This window comes from Delphinapterus leucas, chromosome 3, assembly GCF_059928025.1.
Source record: "Delphinapterus leucas isolate spDelLeu-1000000601 "Yukka" chromosome 3, BTC_Dleu_Yukka2, whole genome shotgun sequence".
In the NCBI taxonomy this organism is placed as follows: domain Eukaryota; kingdom Metazoa; phylum Chordata; class Mammalia; order Artiodactyla; family Monodontidae; genus Delphinapterus; species Delphinapterus leucas.
This window is the reverse complement of record NC_143131.1, coordinates 30,207,477-30,224,736: the sequence shown is the minus strand read 5'-3', so window position 1 is coordinate 30,224,736 and position 17,260 is coordinate 30,207,477. Positions and strand designations below refer to the sequence as shown.

Below are 17,260 nucleotides of genomic sequence, written 5' to 3'. Positions count from 1 at the left end.
ATTAAATCAGCTCAGGTAACTGAGGAGCGATGAAAAGGGAAAAATAAAAGCTTTTTATAATATAAACTTGAATGTGACTTCTCCTTTGTCCCTGGGTACACAAAGGGATATGATTCGAGATTGCCTGTTTCCTAGATATACACTTGTTCAGGGGCTCAGGATTTTTTTTAACAACCTTGGTGAGCATTCCTTTCCTAAAACGAGACTTTTTAATCCAGTTTGGTGGGGGCAGCATAGTGGGATGGAAAGAGTAGTCATCTGTGATTCAGGAAGCCTGCTTTATAATCACCAGATTGACCTTGAACAAATCAATTTTTCGTATCCCTGTTTTTTTCATTTATAAGAATCAAAATGGCCTTTCTGACTTCAGTAAACCGGATCAGGCCAGTGTTTCAGAAGATCAAATATTTCCTCACAAAGCAGTTTTAATGACCTCAAACAGGTTATGGCTAAAAATTCTTACAAATGGTATGTTTAAATGTTTGCCAATAAACTATAATCCTTAGGTATTGCAGAATTTTCTTAAAAAGGACTGAAAAGAATGAAAGAGAAAAAGGGAAATGGTAATATGAGTCCTAGTGACATGAAAAACTAACTTAAAGCATGTGTCTAAAGATTTCTTCTCCCAAGTTACAGGATCCTGGTTTCTAATGGCTCTTGGGTACTTTACCTGTAATGCTAAGTGGATCTTTTTTTTTCCAGAGTCCTTTGTTCTGCTTTTGATCTGCCACTGATATCAGTGTTGGTAAATATATTTTGTGGTCCAGAATTTTTTTTTATTAATGTTGGCTTTATTGTTGGCTATCTTGTGTAGAGGTTTTCTCTTTACTGTTAACAGAAGACCTAGAGGAAAGGAGAAAACCCTTTGTGCATTTTTCTTGGTTCTTGCCTTCTCTTCCTCCTGCTAGCACCAATCACTGCCTTATTGACCTAGAAGGCTGACCTCAGTCTGAGAAAACTATTTCACCGTGTGACCATCGCCCTAAAATGTTGATTCTGCTAATAGGCCTCCAAAATGGTACTAGAGTCTTGGGTTTTCTCCCTAAAGAACAGGGAACCCTTTGCTTGATTCAGATGGCAGGTCAAGGATATCTAGGATACGTGGATTGCTTTTAATCACAGCTGAAAATTTTTATCAAATGTAGGGCCTTTTATAGTGTTCATGATTTTCAGGTGATTTCTTCTCCTGAGCACAGAGATTTACAACCCGGAGGCACTGTAAATGCTAAAAAGAGGATCTTATATCCCCATTTCCAGCCATTAAGATTTCCATACTCCGTTTTCTTAATACTGGAGAAGTTGGGCAAGAGTTAGAAATAATCTGGTCCAAAAGACTGATCCAGAAGCCCGGTTTCTATTAAGTGTTCTTCAGTTACCTCCTATTTAGACCACAAGCCTGCAACAAGTGTGGTTTGCATAGCCCCTGTTTGAAAAATAAAAAGAAAATTTGTTCCACAGAAATATCAGCTACAAAATTTTATGAGCAACTTGAGGTTTTCTTACATGTAAGTCGCACTGAAGACTGATTCATTCTCTACTACTGGACCATATAAAATACAGAAAGCTATCTGGCACTTTAACTTCCTTGTCAGTAAACCAAGAGATACTGTGATTCCAAATTTGAAGAAGAAATAGGCACCAATTAAGTCAATTGCCCAGGGGTCTCATAAAATCAAGGGATCTTGATAAAATCAGAAAGGGATCTCTGCTAGGGACAGCAAGTTGAAAACAGCCTTGGGCCTAGTGCTCTCCCACCACAAGGTGGCACAATTCCCCTTGCCTGAAATCTTTGGTTACTGAAAGAACACTGACTTCCATAGTGTATATATCATCGTCTGCATATAAGTAATTATATCAGACTGCCTCGTCTATGATATTATGTTTCCAGGGGCTAAGCTCTAGCTCACTTTTGAGATACTAACCAGCAAAATGTTTTCCACACCAGCGTAGTGGTAGCTTTTCACAGTTACTAGCCCCTATCTCATTTTCCTTCATTGCCAGTGGTGTAGCTGGAAGGTAATGAAGTCAAAGCCCAGGTTTCAGTAAATATGAAAATAATTTATTACATGATAACCACTTTACATACATTATCTCATTTTCGCAGCATCACCAAGAGATAGGTACTATTCTCATCCCCATCCTATGGATGAGAAAACCAGGATTACACATAGCCAGAAAGTGGTGGTTCTGGAATTTGAGCAGGCTTGTCTGTCTCCAGAGCTAGAGCTCTTAACCACCATGAATCATAAAGAAAAATTAGTTCATAGGGATGTGTTGAAGTCATGTTTCTATGATCAGATAAAATAGTTCATTGGTGAGATAGTCATTGTTCAGAAAGAACTTATGTCCTAAAGTGGGGCCCAAATCCTTTACCAAACTCCACAAGTATTCTTGTACCCTCAGTTCAAACATGTGCTCTACATACCTTTTGCTTTAAATAAAACCAGACCTAAGATATTTTCTCTATGGCTCTAAATAACGTTTTATTTGCCAAAATTTAAATCACTGACCATTTTAAAAAGAATTCAGGTAAATATAAATACAGTGGCTTTTTAAAAATTAATTTGTGGGCTTCCCTGGTAGCGCAGTGGTTGAGAGTCCGCCTGCCGATGCAGGGGACGTGGGTTCGTTCCCCGGTCAGGGAGGATCCCACATGCCGCGGAGTGGCTGGGCCCGTGAGCCATGGCCGCTGAGCCTGAGCATCCGGAGCCTGTGCTCCGCAACGGGAGAGGCCACAACAGTGAGAGGCCTGCGTACCGCAAGAAAAAAAAAAAAGTTCTGAGAAGTCCTTCAGGAAGTAAACCTGTGTCACTTTGTTTAATTCAGTTTGGTTTCTTCCTAAACTGAGTTCTTTCACAGAGCATTTCTTCCTCCATCCCTTGGAATCAACATTGAAATACCCTTTAGGAAGTGCTGCCTGGTACAGCAGCCTTGAAGAACTTACCATTCTTTCATACACTGCCCTCTGTCATGCCTCTGTGCTTCTGCATAGAGTACCTTCTTCCTGTAATGTCTCCTCCTGCTGGATGAACTGTTACTCGCCCTTCAAGAAACAACTCAAATGTAACCCTGTCTATGAAGTCTTCTCCAGCCTTCTTAGATTCTCTCTCCTTGCTGCTCTGAGTGCGCTGAGACTTCTACTAGAATCTGTATTTCACATTTTCATTATTTTTCATGTTTGTCTCTTGCGCTAGATTGTTGTCTCCTTAAGAGTAATGGCCGTGTTTTATTTATTTTATTACCACCTGCAGCTTTAACTGCACCTAGCACTTAGTAGGAGCTCACCAGATAAATGTGTTGAAGGAATGTTGAGGAAAGAGGCTCAGAATGTTTAAGCAACTTAAGGTTACATTGCTATTTCATAGCAGAGGTGGGACTCACACACAAGGTGCCTTGACCCAAGGTATATGGCTCTTTGGGCATGAACAGCAAATTTGTGGCAGAAGTTTAGCTCTTCCCCCACCCATGCCCCATGACAGACAATAATAAACCAAGCTCCACCAAACCCGGCCTTTCGCTCTGGAACTTCAAGCATCACTCCAGGAAACCACTACCAGAGTGGGCCCAGGAGGTAAAATATACTTGTTCTCCTTGCCCTATTCCACGCTATACCTCCCGTCAATCTGTTTTTGTGGGCATGGCAGAGTGGCTGTTGATTGTAGAGTTCCCCCAGTGCTCTGCTGAAGACCAGGTACCCTGAGCTGGCTCTTTGTGGCTTAGCAGCCTCTGTTCCCTTTCAGTGAGACCCTGGGGGACGGGGGGGGGAGCTAAATGCTCCTAAATGTTCACTCCTCTATCTGCCCCAGTGTTGCCAGCCATTCCTAGAGTCCTGATTTGGAAGAGCCACTGCCCCTTGGCACTTGGATATTAGAGCAGATTTTGCTCCTCACTGACTCATACACCAAGGTTTGGCAAATATTTTCTCTTTCAATTTTGTAGAGGCAGTGTTAGAATATTTACTAGTGATAGGAAAGAATATGAGTGCAGCAGCCTGGAAACAATCTAGCTTACGGGTCATAAATTTCATCACTGAGGTCCTGCCCAAGACTGGTTTGGCTGACACAAAATTTACTGAGTGTATCACCTGTTCTCCTACTTAACTGCAGTTCTCTCTGGAAATAATCACCCCAAATCCTCCTTTTCCACCCTACTTTTCTTTGGCTTTCTCTCCCCAGCCCCTCAGCCCAGAAAAGGCTATTTTTGTTCATATGACTAAGAAAACAGTAGATCACTAATAGGTTAATGGGCATTGAGGCACCTTCCCTCTTCCCCCTCCTGTAAAGAGAAAAGGATGGTTTTCCTTGCTCCTTCTATTGTCTCCTACAGCTTAAGACCTATCAAAAGTTATACCAAAATAAGTGTTCAGCATGCAGCTGTCCTAGAGGTGTCTAACAAGGACAAAGACGAAGCTAATGCGCCATGCCTTCATACTTCCCGTAAGTCTGGGTGACTGGCTACAGCTGCAAAAATAGCTAATACTTATAGAGCACTTACCATATACCAAATACATGCGAAGTGCTTTATGTGAACAATCTCATTGACTCTTTATTATCTTTCCATACTATAGATGCTATTCTAGTCCTCATTAGAGAAAACTGAGGCTTATATAACTTGTCCTACGGCACACAGAAAGTAGAGGAGCCTGGATTCAAACACAGGTCTGTCTGACTCTAAAGTCCATGACCTTGACTACTGTATTCTAATAGCTAGAACTGTCCAGTAATGGAAAGGGCCACCTGGACAGGTAATGAGTGAGTTCCTGATTTGAGGAGGTGTTTAAACAGGTACTGGACAAACAGTAATCTTAAAAATCTGTTCCACCAGTACAGCTCACTCTCATGTCAGTGATGATTTTCTATTTGCCTGTATGGCTTCTTATTAGTCATCATTATTATCATCACCTCTAATTAGCACATACTATGTGTCAGGCATCTTTCTGAGGAGTTTTACTTACATTAACTCATTAACTCATTTATGAAGTAGGTATTATTATCCCCATTTTATAGGTGAGAAAACAGAAATAAAGTGACTTGTGACAAGCTCACCCAGGTAATAAATAAACTGACTGTAACACAGGCATCTGGCTCTAGTCCATTCTCTTAACACTACATTATATTGTCTCAATATTTGACATGTATGTGATACTCTTTTTAAATTTTTATTCTCTTTTATTATCAGAGGTATAATACATATTTGTTGTTTAAAAAAAAAGTCAAATAATGTACATTATTTCAACACAACTTGAAAGGACCCCATAATTCCATACCCCAGAGATTACTGTTACCCTCCTTAATTATATAGTCACATATATTTATGAGTTATACTATATATAATACTAATATCTATTTGTGTGTTTTTACTTCTAATAATATATCTGGGATATTTTTCCATGACTCTTCAAAGCTCTACTTCATGCTTTTGAATGACCATATTATATGGACCATTAACATGTACCAGTTTCCCTACAATAGACATCTACAAGGAAGATACATAGATATACATATATATGTATATAGAGATATATAAAACTCTAGCTGGTTACCTGTGGATATATATATCAACCAAACAGTTCCATACTAGAGTACTGGGAGGGCTGATCTCCCCATACCTTTGACAGAGCTGGGTTTATATGACCTGTATTTTTCATTAACACAAATAGAGTAGTTTGAAAATGGTATTTCAGTTTTTGAATTTGTAAATTCTGTATGAGATTGGAAATCCTGTTTTGTGTTTATCGGACATTTGCATTCCCTCTTTGAACTGCCCCTTCATGTCTTTTGTGACATTGATAATGACCACTACCTTCTCTGAAACTTTCTCCTCCTATGAGTTCCTTTCTATTTTTTCCTGACTTCCAATTCTCTAAAGACTCCTCTTGAGTCTCCTTCCCAGTCCTCCTTCTGAATGACCCCTAGATAATACAATAATAATAATTACAATAATTAACATTTCACAGACGCTTAGTATGTGCCATACGTTAAATAAAGCCTTTAAAATAGAGTCTTATTGTCTGTATTTCATTAGATGAAGAAAGGAAGATACAGCCTCACTGTAAGTGGAAAAGCTCACACTTGAGCCCTCTCTATTTTGATTCAAAAACACCACATATGTTCTCTCCAAAATAAGTGTAAACGTTCTCCAAAGTTCTTACCTATGTTTTCTTGTTTAACATATACATATTCCATGGATTTCTTATCCATTTCTTTAACTTCTAATGTGTCTCGAATTTCTGGTCCATACAGCCTATCAGACATTGCCAAGTGGACGTATTCTGGGTACCTCAAATTTAACACATCCAAAATGTTTTATCTTCCTCAGACCTCCTAGCCATCCTCCAAGATGACCTCCTCTTGCCAATATGCTCTCACTTAATAGCACTGCCATTCACTCAGTTGCTCAAGCTAGAAACTTCAAAGCCACCTTTGAATGGGCCCCTGCCTCCATTACACCTCACATCTAATCAGCTCTAAGGTCCTGCCAATTTGAGACTCCAGATCGTTCTCAATCCATCCTCCATGTGCCTTCTACTATGGTTTTAGATAATTAAGGCTCTCAACATCTCTCCCTTGCACTATTGCATCTGCCTCCTAAGTGGTCTCCCTACTTCTATGGTCTCCTCAGGTCCCATCTATCCTTCCCATGGCTGACAGTTAATGTTTCAAAGCCAGTAACTGATCATGGCACAACCTGCTCAAAACCCTTTGATAGTTACCTTCTGTCTACTGAATAAATTCTAAACTCATCAGCATAGCACATAAAACATTCCATAATCTGACCCCAATTTATCTTTCCAAACTCATCTCCAGCACGTTCCTACTCAGGTACCTCCAGCTACAACAACTCAAGGCCGCTTGCTTCTCCTCAGAAATACCAAGTCTCTCCAGGCCACTGTGCTGTTGTTTGTGCTACTTGAAATGCCCTCCTCTGGCTTTTCTACCTGTTGATGTTTTACTTTTCTTTGAAGACCCAGCCACCTGCCTGCTGCGTACACACTGTCTCCCCCTACATTTCCAGCCCTACAATTTATTACTTGTCCTCTGTTTATATTTCTATTAAAGCTTTATTACAGACTAACTTGTAATCTGGTCATGTGTGTCTGTTTTCTTGAAAGGACTACATCTTAAACATCTTAGTATTTCTAGAGCTTACAGGGAGCTCGATATGTAAATGATTAAAACTGAAGTCCATTTGTGATTTAGGTAAAAGACTAAATCTCAAAGTTTACTTCCAAATCTGAGACTTTCTGTGCCTTTTCTTTACACTGAAATCTTATTTGAGGCTCTTGCAACTAACATTTAACCTTGGAAACCAACTCCTATTTCATGGGGCCAGTTCTGCTTTCACTTCTTTGCAGAGGCTTCAAAAGCCAAGAATTTGGGCTCTTGGCAATGAAAGTTCGGTGAATGTTGTCACTGGGTTTCCAGAGGAGGTGGGGTAGAAAGCACAAGAGCACATCAGGAAACTAACAGAGTTCCAGGACATCTGGGATTGATTATTCCAGCAAGATGCTCAAGCCAAGAGAACAGTTCCTGTGCTGGGTTTTTTGTGGGGTTTTTTGTTTGGTGGTGGTGGTGGTGATGTTTGACATCTGGGCTTTGGCAGCCACGCCTATGGCTTTGCTCAGCAATTCTTGAGGAATGAGATATGAGCTTGTTTCAGGACTCACATCTTACTGACTGGACTTCTGCTACAGCAGAGTCCTTCAAAAGACTCTTCTTTTCCCCTTACATGTGCTTTCTTGGTAGGTCTAGGTCTCACTGTCATTTACAGAGAGAAGAATTAGCCTCCAAGAACCAAAAGAAACTCATACTACCTGGGGCCTGAATTGCGTTATACCAATGCTTCCTAATTTCTCCTCCTCCTATCATTCTTTTCAAATCATGGACAAGAAACCAGGAACAGTAAAAAAAAAAAAAAAACTCGAGGGAAAAGCAACCTTAAGCTACTGAGGAAATGGATTCACTCCAGCTATTCTGAAGTTTCTCTTTTTAAATACAAGCTGAGTAGAACTTTGTTCCAGTTTTGAGGACACATGCACTTCTTGTCTGAAGTTACATGTTTTGTACTTTTAGTTTCATTATTATTACCTTCAGTGTACAAAATGTACTTTAGATATGTTCAAAGATTCAAATTCTCAATCTAATTCTCAAACATACAAACATATTGTAATACTGCCCAACGATCAATCACAATTAGGATTTCAAATATTCTGACCTATTACCCTGGAAGCAAAAGGCATGTACTGCAGAGGAAGGGGGAAGGAAACGTGTTTTGCTAACATTCATTGAGTACATATTCTGCCAGGCACTGGCCTATGCGTGTTATATATGTTATTTTATCAAAAACTCAGAACAACTCTATGTCATATGCTATTATTTGCATTTTAGTGATGGAGAAACCAAGCCTCAGAGGTTAAGTGATTTTTCCAAGGTCATATACTTATTAAGTGCAGAGGCAGGTTTAAGATGACAGGGCTGACTCCAGTAATATATACTCTTTACCCATCACTCTTAATATAAAATAATAATAGCGTGATATATAGAAGCTTCTTATCGAAACATTCTGTTATCTCCAGCATCTCAGAAAGATAATTCTTATTTTATTCTTATGCCAACATTTATTGAGTACTTAAGACCTGTCAGGCCCTGATCTGAGTGCTGTATTATATGTGATATTATTATTTCTCAGAAAATCCACTTTTTGAGGAAGGTACTGTTATTTCACTGATGAATAAAGGTGCTGAGAGAGGTTAAGTAAGCTCACCTAGGTCAGAGAGCCTGATTTAAAATCCAGACAGCCTGCCGTCAGAGAGTAAGCTACACTGCCCACGGAGAGCACGTTCCGGAGCTAGAGAGACCTGGGTTCACATCCCAGCTCTGCCTCCTCCGGGGTAATTCAACTTGAACATATCTGTCCTCAGTTCCCCCATATGTAAAACGAGGTTCTGGGGACTTGCCTGCTGATCAGGTGTCCCCATATACAGTCTCAAATTCCTCAAAAGTCAGAATCCCTATTATGTAGTGAAAGGCAGTGTATTTTTGAACTACGACAGACCTGGGTTCAAATCTTACCACACTTACTGGCTAGATGACTTTAAACAAGATATTCAAACTTTCTGAGTCTCAGTTTCATCACCTGAACATGTAAGATAAAATACCTACCGAATAGGGTTATTTATGAATCAGAAATAATACACGTATGTTACAATATCAGGGGATTGGAAGAAGTTCTACCTTATAGTTATTATTAACACTGTTATGGTTACTGACTAAGAAAACATACTTTCATATACACCAGCAGGCAGAGGGCAAAGTTCCCCATATACCCTCCTACCATGGGCATCACTGAGAGAGGCTAGAGAACATTCTCTCCTGGGTAAGATCAAACAGGAGACAGTCTACTGTTGGGCCTCCTTTAGGTGTGGCTCTGACTGAGGTGGTTGGGGACAGGATGGGCTGATGTATTCTCTATGCTCATCTGGTCCCCCACCTGGCCAGCATAGTGAGAAAGTACTAACTGTGAGCCACCTCCCGTGAAGTGCAATCAGTTCTAACTCTCAACCCATAATGACACCCCTCTTTGTTAGAGGGCTCTAAGGGGAAAGCACATGGCCTTTAGAGTCACACTTGCTTGGGCCCAAACCTCCAAGACTTAAGTGAATTTAGGCATGTTCTTTTATAGAACATCAGGCCCCCTTCTGTCAAACGAGAGCTATCATGTAGGGTATTTGTAAAAATTAAATACTTTATGAATAGGATCTAGCTCATTTTAGGGATTTAGTATACACTCAACAAAAGAGAACAGCTCAGGATCAATATCATTCTGAGATGAACAAACAGCAATGATATGCCAAGGGTCAAGAAGGGGGCAGGTCTACACAAAACACTCTACTTTGGCTGAAACATTTTTTAAGAAGAATCTGAAGAGGCTCTTTTATTTTTAACTTTGGAGACAACTGTTTCCCCCCAAAAGTTGCCTTATGTTTAGGGACTTAGATTTTGTATGTTTAGCAAGAAAAATAAGTTTAATGTATTCACTTACTTTTTTTCTGGCCGTGACCCCGGTTTGTGGGATCTTAGTTCCCCCACCAGGGCTGGAACCCAGGCTCTCACCAGTGAAAGCATGGAGTCCTAACCACTGGACTGCCAGGGAATTCCTTCACTTGCTTTGTTATAAACCCAATTTGTATCTCTCACAAGCTGTTAGCTGAAACAGTCTTGTAGGACTTGGTTATAATGCTCAGCATTGAAAGAGACATAAATACTAAATAATATTGCAGCAGACCCCTGTAACATCGGGTTCTGAGAGACTACTAGAAATTGACTAGGTACCTCCAGTTTAGGATTTGGCCAGATCCATAGTACAGGCTGGCATTTTGCCTTACTAACAAGAATAACAGGTGAATCACCCCTAAATGAATGAATCTGGGTGAGGCCATGCTATCCATATATCCACATTGAAGACCTGGTTGATGATCAGGGTCAGAACTTACCTCTGCATTAGGCTAAGGAGGTTTTTTGTGTCTCTGCTTTTACAGTGCTCATTTCCATATATGAGGATTTGAATCATCAGACACTGTAGGCGAGTTGAGAAGCATAACAGTTTAAAGAGAATCAAATAACAAGCACCTTCATTATAAACCAAACTCAGGAGAGCACCAGTGGAACTGAGATGTCACAGGTTGACATTTCAGATGCCTGTACTACTCTTCCTCCTGGTTCCCTTCCAAGGAGGAAGGAGTCTGAATCGAAGGCTCTGTCCCCCTAGTGCTGTACCTGTATCATTCTACTTCACTGAAGCTTCCACTACCATATGTGGCTGTGGAAAACCAAAGTAACAGGCCTGAAAATGGACAGCATGCCTACCTAAAACCCACAGTGGTTTCCAGCAGGATTTTCCAAATAGCTGTAACCAAACGGGTAGATATAAATGAAATCAGTGTACGTGTCCCAAACTTGCACTGCATTCTCATGCTACATAACTTTACTCTTAGGCAGTTTTCCATTGTAAATTTTATTGCTGACCTCTCTGTCCAATCAAGGTGGAATTATAGGCACCAGATTTGCCCTCCCACATGAAACAACCAGAAAAGAAAAAGTAGACGAAATATATTTGGAACGATCTTCATGACAATGAACATTAGGCAACAAAGGACAGTGTTCCCTGAGAGAGGGAAAGCAAGTGAAATAAATGCTATGATTGCCCCAGATTACTGCTTTGAGACCATCTCCAGGCTGTGATGCAGGGAAGTGGAGCTCAGCAGACGCCCTGAATTGAGGATATGGAGCTGAGGGTCTCAGGAGACTCTCAGGGCAGAGTAACAGAGGAGAGACAGCTGCACAGAAAGAGAATATCTATATCTGCCGTGTGTCCCCTTCAAGTGCGGTTGGCCCGCAGTCTGGGAACCTGCAGATACAGAGGGCCGACTGTACTACAACATTTTATACTAGGGACTTGAGCACCTGCAGACTTTGGTGTTGATGAGGGGGGCGGGTGGGAAGTCCTAGAACCAATCTGATACGGAGGGACAACTGTGTTCAGCAGAGTACTGATTAACACTGAGGTGTAAAAACTGCCCAAGGCTTGAGAAAAGAATCTGAAGGTACTGGAGGGAGCAGTGCCCTGTGTTTATACAGGGCCAGGTATAGTGGCCTCTTCACATCAGCCAAACTGGCAAGCCTCATTGTCGTGGAGCATTGGGTGGGCTAGTCAGAGGTACTGAGGCGTTTGCTTCAGTAATGGGGGTTAATTAGCCCTTGACTAAATGCAGCCCTAGTCCCATCTAACAAATCTTAAAAGCAGGACCTAAAAGGACCAAAATGTAATTTAGCTGAATTCCACAACAAAGTAATTTAACTGATTTCCAGAACAAAGTTCAAGAATACTTACAGAAATACAAAAATATCCAACACTCAACAAGGTAAAATACACAATATCCGGCATCCAAAGATTCATGTTGAATCCCTACTCCAAATGGAGGATGGAGACATGACATCAAACATTCATTCATTGCTGGTAAAATCTAGATGGGGCTCTCTTTCATTGACTTTGTATGGAACATGGTAAGCCCTTACAATGTATATGCTGGGGTCTTTTTTCATTTCAGGAAAGTTATCTCCAATGATTTCTTTGATTACTGTTTCTATTCCAAGTATTATAGTTCCTCTTCAGAAATACATAGAATTCTTTGGCTGAATCTCTACTTTGTCCTCCACATCAGCTACTTTCTCATTATATACATTCTTCCTTGTCCTCTGCATTATAGGAAAGCTTTTCAAATTTGTCATATAAATCACTGATTCTTAAAACTCACAGGATATTACACCTCTAGAAGTATTAAAAATGCAGATTCTGGACACTAGGAACATCTGATTTGATGGTCTGAGGTGGGACTCAGGAGTCTGTTTTCTGTTTCATTTTTGTTTTGTTTTTTACTGACTCTTGCAAATCTAGATTGAGGAAATATTGTTCAACATCATTACAGCATGTTAAGATGCTCTTCCCTATTTTCAATGTGGATTTGAACTTTTAAAATTTCTTGTTTCCCTGAAATAAATTCCTTCTTTTTTTTTTTTTTTTTTTTTTTTGGCCATGCTGTGTGGCTTGTGAGACCTCAGTTCCCTGACCAGGGATCAAACCCAGGCCCTAACAGTGAAAGCATGGAGTCCTAACCATTGGACCACAAGGGAATTCCCTGTTTCCCTGAAATTCCTTCTTAATTCAGCCTTAGCATTTTAATCTCATCTCATCTTTTGTCCTCAAACTGTCATCCTTTCATTTTAAAGTTTTCTCTCCTTACAGGTTTATAATCCCATTACATAGCTGCCATCCATGTGTTTACGCTTCCCTTGAAGAAGCTATTCTGATCCTTATAACTTATTTTCGTAAGGTTTTCTTTTTCTCTGAATCTTCAAAATGAAGTCCCCTTTCTTCTGTTATTTACTATTTTCATACTTATTAAGTTAACCTGAAATGAGATAAAATATCTCCACACCTGCCGATATATGTGTGTATGTGTGTAATGTTTTTTGGCCACACTGTACAGCTTGCAAGATCATAGTTCCCTAACCAGGCACTGAACCTGGGGCCCCTGGAGTGAAATCGCAGAGTCCTAACCACTGGACCACCAGGGAATTCCCATGTGTAGATTGCTTTTGACTCTGCCCTCTTGAGATCTTTACCAACTTTTCCTCTGAAATTGAACTAATTTGGGTTTTATGTAGAGACATCACTACTGATCTCACCTAGTCTTTAGCTTGGGCTGTTAGTATACTGACTGGCTGAACAACTGTTAGGCACACCTCTTGCCACATCCTACTACTAGGCAATGAACTTCTAGGGTTGTCTGAGCTCCCTGGAAAGGGAATCAGTGCTCAGGTAATGATGGCTAGACAAGGTGTTCCTTATTCCAACACAACCTTTGGTGCTTTCACAAGATTCTGCTACTGCCATACCAAGTTTCCAGGATTAGGATATTACTCTTCTAAAACTCTGGTCCAGGCACAGACACAACAAAAGTTTCTGTAGTCATATTCTCCCTCAGCACATCTAAGAATGTGAAGAATTTTCAAAAGAGAACACTTTACTTAAAAAAAAAAAAAAGAAAGAAAAAGAGAAGGAAGAAAAAAAAGGAAGGAAAGAGAGAGGGAAGGGAAGGGAAAATACACACACACACACACACACACACACACACACACACACACACACATCTCCCCTCACATTTTGCTTACAGGCCTGGGAGCAAATGTAAAACACCAGCCAGTATTCACCTTCCTTAGCAGCTGAATTGCCTTTCTGAGCTCTCCTTTGGCAAACCAGATCCTGCCCATTTTATAAAAAGTTTCAGCCACTTTTTTACTACAGTCACCATAGCTAATGACCTGAGACTTCAATAAAGCCTTTAGCAGTCTGTAAGCCTCCTAGGGGATAAAAAAAATATGTACATATTTTTAATTCACCTGGTAATTCTGAAGGAGCATGCTGGCTGTATTCCATGAGCTTTTCAAACCTTCAGAAAAACTGAAAGAATAGTAGAATGAATACACATAATATTTTAATCTAGATTCACCAATTGGCTATCATTTTGCCACATTTGCTTTCTCTTTAAAAAATTATATGTACATGTAATAGATAACATTTTTATATACATATATAAATACATACACATATATACTTTTGTTGAAAATAAGTTGTACTTAGGATACTTTACCCCTAAATACTTAAGCATGTATATTCTTAGAACAAGAACATTTTCCTACATAACTACATTACATTATTACTCTCAAAATTTTTTACATTGATATAATATTAATATATGCTCTGTATTCAAATTTCCCAATTGTCCAATAATGTTCTTTATAACTTTAAAAATCTAATATCCAATGAAGAATCACATATTGCATTTAGTTTTCACAATCCTTTAGTCTTCTTTAATCTGTAGCAGTTCTGCCCTTTCATAATACTGGCTTTTTTTTTTTTAAAGTCCAGGCCAGTTGTCTTTCAGCTCAACTCTCACTCTTAACTACTTACTATACAGCATATGATTTAGAGAAAAATTAAGTATACATTGGAAGTTGTTTATAGAACAACAATACTTGTACTCATTGGATTTCCCAATGTGCTTTCTTTAGAGGGAGTGAAGAGGTATAGTTATTGCTGGCACCCTCGAGAATGGCACATCACCCTCTGCCTGTGTTAACTATGTTGACATTTATAAATAGAACATTTCTTTGGAACTGGGTTGAATATGTAATCAATATCCTCATATGTGGCATGTCAGAACAAACATAAAAAGGATGTCAGTTGTTGCTTTCCAGGAAACACTGACAATAATTTAGGAGTCTCAAGGCTCTATATTATCTTTGCATTTTTCAGAATAGGAAAACATGCATATAAGTAGATTTTCCTATTTTTTCAGTGTACAAGTCTTTCACCTCCTGGGTTAAGTTTATTCCTAAGTATTTTATTCTTTTTGATACTTTTGTAGATGGGAGTGTTTTCTTAATTTCTTTTTCAGATTGTTCATTGTTGGTGTATAGAAACGCAGCGGATTTTTGTATGTTGATTTTGTATCCTGAAATTTTTTTATATCCTGCAATTTGTTTATTAGTTCTAACACTTCGTTTGTGTGTGTGTGTGTGTATGTGTGTGTGTGTGTGTGTGTGTGTGTGTGAAATCTTTAGGGTTTTCTACATATAAGAATATAAGATCATATAATCCGCAAATAGAAATAATTCACTTTTTTCTTTCCAATTTGGATGACTTTTATTTCTTTTGCTGACCTAATTGCTCTGGCTAGTACTTCCAGGACTATATTGAATAGAAGTGGGCAAGAGTAGGCATTCTTGTCCTGTTATTGATCTTAGAAAAAAATGCTTTCAATTTTTCATCACTGAGTATGATGTTACCTGTGAGCTTTTCATATATGACCTTTGTTATTCCTAGTTTGTTGAATGCTTTTATCATAAAAAGATGTTGAATTTTGTCAAATAATTCTTCTGTATTCTTGCAATGATCATGTGATTTTTATCCTTCATTCTGATAATGTAGTGTATCACATTGATTGTATTTCATGTGTTGAACCATTCTTGCATCCTAGGGATAAATTCCACTTGGTCATGGTGTGTGGTCATTATAATATGCTGGTGAATTCAGTTTGCTAGTATTTTGTTGAAATGTTTGCATCTATATTCATCAAGGATATTGTTCTGTAGTTTTCTTTTCTTGTAGTCTTTTCCTAACTTTGGTATCGAGGTAATGCTGGCCTCATGAAATGAGTTTGGAAGCATTCCTTCCTCTTCAATTTTTTGGGAAGAGTTTGAGGAGGATTGGAGTTAATTTTTCTTTAAATGTTTCATAGACTTCACCAGTGAAGCCATTTGATCTTGGGCTTTTCTTGTTGGCACATTTGAACTCCTTACTAGTTAAAGTTCTATTCAGATTTTCTATTTCTTCATGGTTCAGTCTTAGCAGGTTGTAGGTTTCTAGGAATTTACCCATTTCTTCTAGGTTATCCAAGTTGTTGGAATGTAATGGTTCATAGTAGTCTCTTATAATCCTTTTAATTTCTGTGGCATCAGTTGTGATGTTTCTTCTTTCATTTCTGATTTTATTTATTTGAGTCTTCTCTCTGTTGCTCTTATATAGTCTAGCTATTCATTGGGGTTGATTCCAGTAGCTCAGGCTCCTGGTGCTCACAAAGTGTGCTTCTCTGGGTAGAGCAGGCTGGCTCTTCAGTTGAACCCGTGTAACTTTCTCTTTGGCTTCCTTCTTCTTCTGATCTTTCATGCATTTCAGGAATTTATCTCGGCCCTTAGAGTGCTTAATATGCTCAATATGTACATTAATCCTCTTGGTAAGAGGATTACCCTTAACTTGTTTGTTTATAACAATGCCAACGGCAAGCTGGGTAACACTGTAGACCCTTCCAATTTTGCCACGGTAACATTTCTGGGCATTCCTTTTTGAACAATGCCCATTCCCTTACTGTATACAAGATCACCTTTCCTGTAGATCCCCAAGGATGTGGCCAAAGAAATAACTCCATGTTTTCTAAAAGGCCTAGAGAACATATAGTGGATGCCTCTCCTCTTTCCCTTTGTGTTCACCGTTTTAAGGAATTACTGGAAGATGGCAGTTCTGGCCAATGGATCCTGTTTATTTTTTATCAGTGGCAGATTAAAGCTCTGTTTGAAAAAAAAAAGTTATATTTCATGGGAACACAATTCCCAAATCATCTGAGTTTCTGTTATGGCCCTCTAGAACAGGCTGAGAATCTCATCTCAGGCTTAAGGTTGGGAGAAAAAACTCCTTTTAAAATGGAATTATCCCACAGGAAATGTGTTATAAAATTCAGCAAAGTAACTCAATAGTTATTGAGCACCTACTATGTGCCAGTTACTGTTTCAGGCACTAGGGACATTGCAGTGAACAAAACAGACAAAACCCTTGTCCTCATGGAGCGTGTTTCTTAGTAGTAAAGGTGACCTGTCCACAGTCCTGCTTGTGGTTTAGATTCAGAGCCACCTGGCACTCAAGACACTTCTGCATCTCTGTCTAGGAGCTTGGTACACTCGGTTAGAAGCAGACAGCTGTCAGGCATTGGTACTGGTGTCTTATCACAGAGTCAAGATGTTCACTGTATCAGAACATAACAAGGATAAGCTATGAGATTCTGGCCAAGTACTTTCTTGGAAACTAAATGAAAATATTAGGTCAATCTGTGGCTTTACATTAATCTTTGGAACCAACAGAAAATATT

At 39.3% G+C, this 17,260-nt stretch overlaps 1 protein-coding gene across 1 annotated transcript in view; it reads right to left on the bottom strand.

Moving 5' to 3' along the window:
- Positions 1–1,082: 1,082 nt before the first annotated feature.
- Positions 1,083–17,260, bottom strand: part of TTC23L (tetratricopeptide repeat domain 23 like) — a 61,081-nt gene continuing 44,903 nt past the window's right edge. Inside the window, 2 exon segments of the mRNA XM_089908754.1 lie at positions 1,083–10,575; positions 13,770–13,919. Of these exon segments, the coding sequence (XP_089764880.1) occupies positions 10,489–10,575; positions 13,770–13,919 (237 nt within the window). The 3' untranslated portion in view covers positions 1,083–10,488.